Source organism: Papio anubis, chromosome 14 (assembly GCF_008728515.1).
Source record: "Papio anubis isolate 15944 chromosome 14, Panubis1.0, whole genome shotgun sequence".
NCBI lineage: Eukaryota > Metazoa > Chordata > Mammalia > Primates > Cercopithecidae > Papio > Papio anubis.
The window spans coordinates 105,945,210-105,956,225 of NC_044989.1; the positions used below are offsets into that span (position 1 = coordinate 105,945,210).

Here is an 11,016-nt window from a genome sequence, read left to right on the forward strand (position 1 = left end):
CAGAAAACAGGCGCACCTAGGACGGCTGGAGACGCTTTGCGCCGAGGCAGTGTCTTCACGGTTCGAAGAGCTGGGAGTGGAGGTCGGGGGAGGTTCCTCCTCCTCGCCAGCTTTCTGGGCCCCAGGAGCCGCCTCCCTTCGCCCCCGACCCCGCCTTTGTCCCCCAAGCCGCGCACGCGCCTCTTCCGCCGTCTCCAAGAGCAGCCGCAGGGCCGCCCCCGGGACGCGTTGTTCGCTGCGGGAGTTTGGGGTGGCAAGGACCCGGCGCACGGCTGAGACGCGCGGCCGTTCGGAGCGCGAGCCCGTGCACGCGCCTGCGGGGCGGCCCCGCACCTTGCAGCCTCCGCGGGGCGCTGTTCCTGCTGGTGCTCGGCGCGCGCTCCCCTAGGCGCATCGGAGCTCTAGTGACCGCATTATGAATTCGTCCTTTGCTTTTCTCCTCCTGTGATGGCAGCGAGCGCTCGTCCTGTTTGTAAATCGTGCTGGCGAGGCCCATTTTAACCAACTACGAATTTCATTTCAGAATGAGAAAGGAGACGCAGTTTCGGACGTGGCAGCGGTTGCCGACGGTCGTTCCTCTGAGCTACCTGCCCTTACAAGGAAGACCTGCCTGCGGCGGATCTGGAAATGAGTCCCAGCCGCAAGCCCAGGGCGGCGGCAGCCCCACGGGCCGAGCAGAGGAAAGACCAGGCGGGGGACGGAGAGCCTGGTGCCGCGTGCCGGGACCCACAACCCCTTTCCCCTGCGCGCTCTTCCCCAAGCGGACGGGAAAAAGCTCTCCTTGGCGGCTGCCCATCCCCAAGGCCCAAGCGATGCTTCCTAACTGCGTGGACGCAGCTGGATGGGGGAGAAAGAGGTATGGGAGCCGGCCTTAGAGCGCCGTCTCGCCTCCTGCCAACTCGGTCCCGCAAGGTTCCGAACCTCACTGAGCCTCAGCTTCCTCCTCTGGCAAACGTGATGATAAAAGTTCTTCTCTTGTAAGGTTGGTGCGAAGACTAAATGGCCCTTTACTGTATATTTAGAGCACCTGGCTCACGGATTGGTCACCTCGCTCCCGGACTCAACAGTGTTCACTGGGTCCTTACAGCATCACACTGGGATCCTTAAGGGCAAAGACCAAAATTAGACCTAGCTTGATTCGTGGTGTGCAACTGCTAAATGTTACGACATGAGTGAGTGACAGGATGATCCAGCTATGAGAAATAGGAGAGAGTTTACAGTGGGATAGAGACTGTACCTTCTTTTTGTATAAGATGTTTGGCAGTTGGGGATAACTTATGGGAAGCAAGTTTAAGATGCACACGAAATCTTGACCGAGAGGATGTAGAAATTAGATATATGGCCAATAATCAGATAAGCAAATAAACAGATCTCAAATAAAATGTTTAGTTTTGAGGTTAGAGGTGGGAGATCAGGGTAACCACGCAAAATAACTGATACAATAAATAACTACATGACAAATCATTTCTCTCAACACATTTCAAAAAAAAATCACTTTATTTTATAACTGCAAGATTTTCTTCAAACCAGTTGCTTGCTATTACAAGCTCAAAAACTTATCCTGCTCTGGTGGCAAACATTTCGTGACTCATGCTGTGTAACAAAGACCTGTGTGGACGTTGAGTTGTATATTGCTGATGCTCCTGAACATAAAGGAAAAGTAGAAAATTGCCGCTTTTTTCCCAATGACTTGTGGAGAATTATTACTAGACTAGCTGCTACCTGTGCATGAAATGCACCACTATTGCTTAATAAATCTGGGCCGGGTGCGGTGGCTCATGCCTGTAATCCCAGCACTATGGGAGGCCGAGGCAGGCGGATTGCCTGAGCTCAGGAGTTCAAGACCAGCCTGGCCAACATGGTGAAACCCCATCTCTACTAAAAATACAAAAATTAGCCGAGTGTGGTGGTGGGGGCCTCTAATCCCAGCTACTGGGGAGGCTGAGGCAGAAGAATCACTTGAACCCAGGAAGCAGAGGTCGCAGTGAGCTGAGATTGCACCACTGCACTCCAGTCTGGGCAAAAGAGCAAGACTTTGTCTCAGGAAAAAAAAAAAAAGAAAAATGAATAGCACTGGGCACGGTGGCTCACACTGTAATCCCAACACTTAAGGAGGCAGAGGTGGGAGAATAGCTTGAGCTCAGGAGTTTCAGACCTGCCTGGGCAACGTAGCAAGACCCCATTCCCCAAAAAAGGGAAAAAATCTGAATAGTGTATCAATGTGTATTATTTGCTTATCGTATATTTCTTTTTTGTTTTTCTCTTCTCAATGTAGCACTTGTACTGTTGGGAGGATAAAACAGGTGCTCTTGATTAAATAGGGATTTGAAGGAGATGCGTAGATTCTGTCTACGATCTGTCCCAATCACTTGTTCATTCCATTCAACAAATATTTATTTATTTATTTGAAAAAGGGTCTGAGTCTGTCACCCATGCTGCAGTACAGTAGTGTGACTTCAGCTCACTGTAACTGCCACTTCCTGGGCTCAAGCCATCCTCCCACTTCAGCCTCCCAGGTAGCTGTGATTAAAGGTGCTTACCACCATGCAGCTAAGTTTTGTATTTTTGGTAGCAACAGGGTTTTGCCATATTGCCCAGGCTGGTCTCAAACTCCTAGGCTTAAGCAATCCTCCTGCCTCAGCCTCCCAAAGTGCTAGGATTACAGGTGTGGGCCACCATGCTCAGTCCCAACAAATATTTATTTGAACATTTTGTAACTGTGAAAGATGTATTTGGACCCGATACAATGAGAGTCCAGAAAGAGTTCTTGGAAATGAAAAACTTGATAATAAATATGAAAAACTCCGTATAGAAACTGAAAGTTAAAATCGAGGAAATCTCCCCAAATTAGAGTAAAAATGTAAAGAGCTAGAAAGAGTCAAGAAAATTGCCAAGGACCAACCCAGTAGGTCTAACATACGATGATTAGTGGCCCCAGAAGGAACACGGGAAATGGACAGGAAGAAATCTTGTCAAAGAAATAATTAAAAAGCATCCTATAAAGGGAAGAAGTTTCCAGATTGAATCTAAGTGCCCAGCCCATGGATGAGTGAGTGTAAACTCACACTTAGTCACTTCATTATGAAATGTTAGAGCACTCAGGTCAAACAGGATTCCCCAAGTTTCTGGAGACAAAAAAACACAGATCACATACACAGGATCAGGACAAATGGTGTCAGATTTCTTTCTCTTTTTTTTTTTTTTTTGTTTGAGACAGGGTCTTAAACAGGTCCAGCCTAGGCTGGAGTGCAGTGGCATGATCTTGGCTCACCGCAACCTGCTGGGATTATAGGCGTGCACCACCACGCCGAGCTAATTTTTGTAATTTTAGTAGAGACAGAGTTTCACCATCTTGGCCAGGCTGGTCTTGAACTCCTGAGCTCAAATGATTCGCCAGCCTTGGCCTCCCAAAGTGGTGGGATTACAGGTGTGAGCCACTGTGCCCTGCCAACCCAGATTTTTAAATACAGCACTAGAATAAGATGAAAGTGAAATGCTTGTAATCCCAGCACTTTGGGAGGCCGAGGCAGGCAGATCACCTGAGGCCAGGAGTTTGAGATCAGGCTGGGCAACATGGTGAAATCCTGTCTCTACTAAAAATTCAAAATTAGCTGGGTGTGGGGATGCATGCCTGTAGTCCCAGCTACTTGGAAGGCTGAGGCAGGAGACCTGCCTGAACCCGGGAGGCAGAGGTTGCAGTGAGCCGAGATCATACCATGCACTCCAGCCTGGGCAACAAGAGCAAAACTCCATCTCAAAAAAAAAAAAAAAAAAGAAAAGAAAAGAAAGAAAAAAAAGATGAAAGAGAAATGCCTTTACAATTTTGAAGGAAAATGGTATCTAGTCCAGAATTTTATACTCACCCAAAGTATCAAACACGTGTGAGAGTAGAATAAAGACAATTTGGGCCATGCCAGGTTTAAAAACAAATATCTGGCTGGGCGCAGTGGCTCACGCCTGTAATCCCCAGCACTTTGGGAGGCCAAGGTGGGTGGATCACCTGAGGTCAGGAGTTCAAGATCAGCCTGGCCAACATGGCGAAACCCTGTCTCTACTAAAAATATGAAAATTAGTCGGGTGTGGTGGTGGGTGTCTGTAATTGCAGCTACTCAGGAGGCTGAGGCAGGAGAATCATTTGAACCTGGGCGGCAGAGGTTTCAGTGAGCCAAGATCACACCACTGCACTCCAGTCTGGGTGACAAGAGCCAAACTCAGTCTCAAACAAAAGCAAGTATCTTCCTTGTGCCCCTTCCCAAAAAACTGTCCTGGTATATACCGCAATGCTGCCAGTGCCACACTGCCTTGACCTCTGTGCTTCCGGGAACTGCTTTGTGGCTTCGCCTTCTCACAGCTGGAGTGACCCCGATAGGCTCTCAGGGATGCTGAGGCCAGCTTCCGGTGCAGGACTCTGTGTCATCTCCTCTCCTGGGCCTCCATCTAATGGGGCCATACAACCCTTTTTTTGCTGGGTTTGTGCTTGCTACTAACTTTTTCAAAACTGAGCAATATATTGTTCAGATTTCTTTTTTTCTTTTTTTGAGACACAGTCTTACTCTGTCACCCAGGCTGGAGTGTAGTGGTGCCATCTCGGCTCACTGCAACCTCTGACTCCGGGTTCAAGTGATTCTTGTGCCTCAGTCTCCCAAGTAGCTGGGATTACAAGCGCGTGCCACCATGCCCAGCTAATTTTTGTGTTTTTTTGGTAGAGCTGGAGTTTCACCATGTTGGCCAGGCTTGTCTATTGTTCAGATTTCATACATAGATAGCAAAACCATAAAGCATGAGAATGACTAACATAAAAGTTAAGGAAGTGGTTGCCCCTGATAGAGGGAGATGAGAGAGAGAAGCAATTGGGGAGCGCCCCCAGGAGTTTCATGAGGTCCTAGGGTAGTAGGCATCCTGCTGTTTGCTTGCTTTCCCTGTTTCTTTGCTGCATTGGTATTGCTTCCTATCTCCTTGGCTTTCCCATGAGATGTTGCCCAACTGTTTATGATGTGGGCTGGGGATGTTCTAGGATGGGGAAACTACATCACAGATTACACCTCAATGAAGGGCAACAACAGCAGTCACCATTGTAAGTGTTTTATTTGTATTAACTAATTTGGTCTTTTCAACATCATCCCTATTTATAGATAAAAGTACTGGAGACCCAAACAGTACCAAGCAATTCAGTGTTTTCTGAAGGAAGACAAGTCAGAAGAGTGGCTTGCACCTGCAATCCCATCACTTTGGGAGGCTGAGGCCAGAGAATAGTTTGAGCCCAGGAGTTCGAGACCAGCCTCGGCAACATAGCCAGGCCACCCTCCCCCACATCTCTACAAAAATAAAAATTAAAAAAAATTAACTGGACATGGTGGCGAGTGCCTGTGGTCCTAGCCACTTGAGAGGCTGAGGCAGGAGGCTCACCTGAGCCCGGGAGTTGAAGCTGGAGGTTGCAATGAGCTATGATCGCATCACTGCACTCCAGCCTGGGCCACAGAGTGAGAGTTGGTCTTAATAACAATGATAATAATAAAAAAAGGCAAACCAAATGTTCAGTGCAACTGCGTTTTAAGAACAAGTTTAGAAACCAAAACTTTACTCAATCAATAACCCTGAAACTAATAACAATATATATTTTAGTCCCACGTTGAGACAGAGCATGTAGAATGGAGAAAAGACAAAGGAACTAAGTGGGAATGGGAAGGACAGATAGCAGGGAACAAGGGAAGGGCAGTCTCTTCTGGTGCCCACCAGGTTTTCACCTTATCCAGGGGCCAAGAAGCCAGCTCTCCAGGGACTAAAACTAGACGCATGAGGACTTGTTTCCACAGAAACCATATAGAATTTGGGGCTGTGAGTTGTAGAGGGAGTGGAGATCCCTCCATGTGGATGAGGAGGGGGTGGGGGTTCTGTGTGTCCGTCCATTCACTCTTGAGGGGCTCTGGTCGCTGCTTCTACCGAGGTGGTGACCCCTTTGTGTTGCCGGCGTCAGATTTCCTGTTTGTGATGCCCTTTAGTTTCTGTGTCTGCCCGCCTAGGCTTTGTCCTCAGGCTCATCCAGTAGCTGGGATTTTTCTGGCCACAGCCTCCTCTGATTCTGACCCTGAGGGACTGAGTGTCTTTTATCTCAGGCTGCTCTAAAACCACTCCAGCTGCACCCAGCACCGCTTCCTGCCACAAGACCGGGGAGGATGGTGACTTGGGTTCCGGTAACAAAGCCCCTTCCGTGAAGTTCCCCAACATACTCAGCTTTTTCCTTAACATAGCTGAGGTTGGGGAGGGGTCCAAAGAATCAGTCGCACAAAGGGAGAGAGCAGCTCTGTTCCAATAAACGAGATTTTGCACGTTCCAGTGCTTTCGGTCCACTGGAAGCTCTATATCCTCATTGCTGATGCCGTTTGTCTCGGTTTTAGGGACCCAGTGACTCAGCACCCACAATCATGTTGCCTCTTGGCTGTGGCTGCAAGGCTTGCAGCTCCATAGTCATGACAACATTAAATCCCCTCCATCCAAACTGTCAAAAGTCTGGAATTTTACCCTACGTAAAAGATAGTTACGGTTGCTGTTTCATGGATGCTGGCAGAAGACACAAGACGCCTGGGTCAGAGACAGAATAATGTATGGCTCATGGCACAACAATCAGCACTAGCATCCTGCTTGTGTCAATTCTCCTTGCTCTCTCAAGCCCCACAGGGGCAACATGGAGAGGCCCAGGTGGATGCTATGCATGGAATGGTTTGCATTGCAGACAAGGAATTCTGATTTCAGGGAAACTACCTATTTCATGGCCATCCTTCTCTCTGTCCTGGTGGAAGACATTACCTTATTCCTCAAGGCTGCCCACTACACACACAGCTCTGGGAAAGGGCCTAGGAAAGTGTGGCCAGGGCCTTGCATTCCTGGCACACCCAGCAAGAACACGCAGACATGCTCTGGACCACGCAGACTGCCTTTCCCAACCCTGGCCTCAGACGGTGCTGAAGAATAAAATAGGATAAATGCCTGGCACATAATAAACTCAACCAATGCCAATAATTATATAATCATTCGAGTTGGTCAAAGAAATTAAGGCAGTTCTGACTATATCACACTCCTGAACATGTACAAAAAGTGACATGTACTAGTTAAATAAGAACTTAAACACAGCCGGGCATGGTGGCTCACGCCTGTAATCCCAGCACTTTGGGAGGCCGAGGCGGGCAGATCACTTGAAAGTCAGGAGTTCGAGACCAGCCTGGCCAACATGGTGAAACCTCGTCTCTACTAAAAATACAAAAATCAGCTGGCATGGTGGCCTATGCCTGTAATCCCAGCTACTCGGGAGGCTGAGGCAGGAGAATCACTTGAACCCAGGAAGCAGAGATTGCAGTGAGCCGAGATCATGCCACTGCACTCCAGCCTGGACACCAGAGCCAGACTCTGTCTCAAAAAAAAAAAAAAAAAAAAAAGAACTTAAACACTATAAAGGAGAAGGGATCCCTTAAGTTTCTTTTGTCCTGACACAAAAAATATATAGAATATCTAATTACATCTTGCCTTTTAGATATTTTCTTCAATGACATTTCCCAATCATTTGTTCACACTCTTATTTTACTCTCCAACCCAACACATTAGGGATTGGCTTAAGTCCAATGAGCCCCAACTACTGTGGCAAAGGTTTGTTACTTTTGGCCTGCATAATTATTGACTTCCAACTGTAGTAAATTATAAAACCTTTGCTTTTTCACTAATATCACCAGTTTTCATTTTTAAAAATACCCATTCAGGCCGGGCATGGTGGCTCAGGCCTGTAATCCCAGTGCTTTGGGAGGCCAAGGTAGGAGGATCGCTTGAAGCCAGGAGTTCAAGACCAGCCTGGGCAGCAAAGCAAGACCCTATCTCTATAAACAAACAAAAATCAACAAATTAGCCTGGCATGGTGGCATGTGCCTGTAGTCTCAGCTACTTAGGAGGCTGAGGTGGGAAGATCACTGGAGCCCAGGAGTTTGAGGTTACAGTGAGCTATGACTGCACCGCTGCACTCCAGCCTGGACAACAGAGCCAGATCCCATCTCAAAAAGAATTCCACTCATTTAATACTCAGGGTGAAATGCAACAAAATATTAATTGCTCCAATGCGGCAGCACTGGCTAAGGCCAGAAGCAATGCCACTAGACTGTGCTGCTGTTGGAAGGGCAGATAACTTGTCACCTGTGTGGACAGTGCAGATGTCCATTATGAGACGCAACTGTGGGGTGCCAGGCACAATGCATGGAGAACTGAGGATAACACCAGCAGCTCAAAGATTGCCCATCCTGTGTTGGGCTCTGGCAGGAATTGGCACTTGAGGCTTTCACTAAGGCTGCCCTCAGTTGCCTGTGGTGACCCTCCTCACAACAGGCAGTCACCAGTGCATGGAGGGCACTGTATCCACGACTGTTGGCTTATTTTTTAAAAACTGTTTTGTAGAGGCAGGATCTCACTGTGTTGCCCAGGAAGGTCTCAAATTTCTGGGCTCAAGCAATCCTCCTGCCTCAGCCTCCCAAAGTTCTAAAATTACAGGCATGAGCCACTATGCCCAGCCTTACTGGCTTATTAAAAAGTTGGTGGTGGCTGGGCATGGTGGCTCACACCTATAATCCCAGCACTTTGGGAGCTGAGGCAGGTGGATCACTTGAGGCCAGCTGACAGCATTCTGGGAACAGTCACGTCATTGAATATACCCAGTGCCGGCAACCTGTTACCTCTGCATGAGGCCTGGAGTCTGGGAAACAGCAGTCATTCAGAACCAAGTTTACTGGGTGGAAGGGCCATCAGGTTGGGTAAGATCATCTGGGATAAGAAAGGATAGATATGACCAAGAATGGGGCAGTTTTCCTTTGTGAGTCATAAAATTGCCTCCAAACACAGAGTGTTTAGGAATGTTTTTAGGAAGCATGGGCTGCTGGATAAAACCTGACACTTGCTATTTCCTGGTATAGTTCTAGGTGCCAGGCAACCCTATGGTGTAGGTAAAATTATCCCTGTTGGGCCCAGAGTAGCTAAAAACAGGCCTAAGATCACACAGGTAGGAAGGGGTGAAGCTGAGATTTGAACCCAGATGGTATAACAGAAGAGTCTATATGTTCAACCGCCTCATGAAACTGCCTCTTGGTTAAAAAAGACGAATGCCTCCTAAAGTGAAGACCTGGAAGGGAACAAGCCTGTTTGGAACCACAGCAGACGGGCCGGGTGCGGTGGCAGACTCATGGCTTATCCGCTTTCTTTTTGCTTTCCCTTGGTCCTGCCAGCCTGACTCCTGTTCCTTAATTAGGACTCCACATCTAGCGCCGTGAGAATCACCTTCCTGAAGCTCAGCTTTGTGAGGACGCCCCTGTGCATAGGGGGTGAAAACAGAAGGCCTGGCTTTGCGGCAGATGAGGCCAGACAAGTCAAATATCTTCTTGGGGACTTAATTTCTTCATTGGTAAAATGGGGGCCCTCAATATATTTCCCAGGGCTTGACGGGGATTCAATGATAATGTATGCTAAAGTGGAACTTTACAAATGCTTGTCACATATACACTCAATTTTTGCTTAATCTAAGTGTTCTGTCTAATCAAATACATGCTATGAAGATGTGAAAAACAAATAAAACTCCTCAGACAAGAAACATGCTATGGCTTCCTGTTGTCTCCTAAATAAAGTAAAAACTCTTCACAATGGCATTTTTTTTTTGAATGGAGAGATTAAGATTAGACTCTCTCTCATCACATTGTTTCATTCTTTACATTTGCCCTGCAGTCAGCTTAATGGAGTTCTTAACAGTACCCAAGATACACCTGTGTCTTCCCGCCTTCATGCTTTTTCTTTTTCTCTGTCCCTGTGAAATCCCCCACCTCCTGCCTCCACGGAAATCCTCAGCCACCCTTTGCATCACAGCTATAAAGCCTCACAGGCGCTCCTAAGTCAGAAGTGATTTCCCACAGTGCCCTCTTGTGGCACTGACTGCATTCTGCCTTTTCTTTTTCTTTTTTCCTTTTTCAGAGATGCAGTTCTTGTTCTGTTGCCCAGGCTGGAGCACAGTGGCTACTCACAGGCATGATCATACCGCACTATGGTCTGGAACTCCCGGGCTCAAGCAATCCTCCTGCCTCTGCCTCACAGATGTGTACCACCGTATTTGTAGTTTTACTTCTCCTGTGAGACTTGAACTTCTCAAGGGTCTTATCTATGCCTTGTCTTTCTCTGAGTCCCTAAAAGTGCTCACAGAGCACATACAAATATTTGAGACATAATTAAATGAAGTGACAGGTCTTTAGATACAGAAATGCAGGACCCAGGCAAAAGTCTGGGTAACCTGTGCAGGCCTGGGGTTGGGGAGTAGTGCATTCAGGTCATCTTTGGAGAGAGACAGCACGTGGACTGAAACAAAGCTAAAGGCACTTGCTCTGAGCCCATCTTGGTAATTAATGTCATCCCGGGGGTCTGTACCCGCCAGGGTGCCCCTAGTCCTTTAGCTTCCTGAGGATAATCCTCTATTAAAAATTGTCTAAAAACAGACCGGGCATGGTGGCTCACACTTGTAATCCAGCACTCTGGGAGGCCGAGGTGGGAAGATTGCTTGAGGCCAGGAGTTCAAGACCAGCCTGCGCAACACAGCGAAACCCCAACTCTACCAAAAATACAAAAATTAGCTGGGTGTGGTGGTGCACACCTGTAGTCCCAGCTACTGGGAAGGCTGAGGCGGGAGGATGGTTTGAGCCCAGGAGAGGTCGAGGCTACAGTGAGCTGAAACTGTGTCACTGCATTCCAGCCTGGGCAACACAGCCAGACCCTGCTTCCAAAAAAATTGTCTAAAAACAACTTTAGAGAGACAAAAACTATACACTATAAAATTCTTTATTTATTTATTTATTATTTTTTTGAGATATAATCTGGCTCTGTCGCCAGGCTGGAGTGCAGTGGCACGATCTCAGCTCACTGCAACCTCTGACTCCCTGGTTCAAGTGATTCTCCTGCCTCAGCCTCTCGAGTAGCTGGGATTACAGGCCCGTGCCACCACATCCAGCTTAT

At 47.8% G+C, this 11,016-nt stretch overlaps 1 protein-coding gene across 4 annotated transcripts; it reads left to right on the forward strand.

The window, feature by feature from the left end:
- LOC110741093 lies at positions 1-10,320 on the forward strand. Of its 4 annotated transcripts, none has more exons than XR_004178372.1 (2): positions 1-982; positions 9,252-10,320. XR_004178372.1 is itself a non-coding variant. In XM_031655484.1 (2 exons), exons 1-2 carry the CDS (start codon positions 525-527, stop codon positions 9,268-9,270), a joined length of 351 nt encoding a protein of 116 aa, XP_031511344.1. In that variant the 5' UTR covers positions 36-524; the 3' UTR covers positions 9,271-10,320. The 4 variants fall into 4 exon arrangements, 2 of the variants coding, with proteins under 2 accessions (XP_031511344.1, XP_031511345.1); XR_004178373.1 differs by lacking the exon at positions 9,252-10,320 and adding an exon at positions 5,133-5,310; XM_031655484.1 differs by having other exon boundaries at positions 36-856.
- The last annotated feature ends 696 nt before the right edge of the window (positions 10,321-11,016 follow it).

Excerpts from the sequence above, each read along its gene's own strand:
- LOC110741093 (XM_031655484.1), top strand. The coding sequence starts at position 525 with ATGAGAAAGGAGACGCAGTTTCGGACGTGGCAGCGGTTGCCGACGGTC.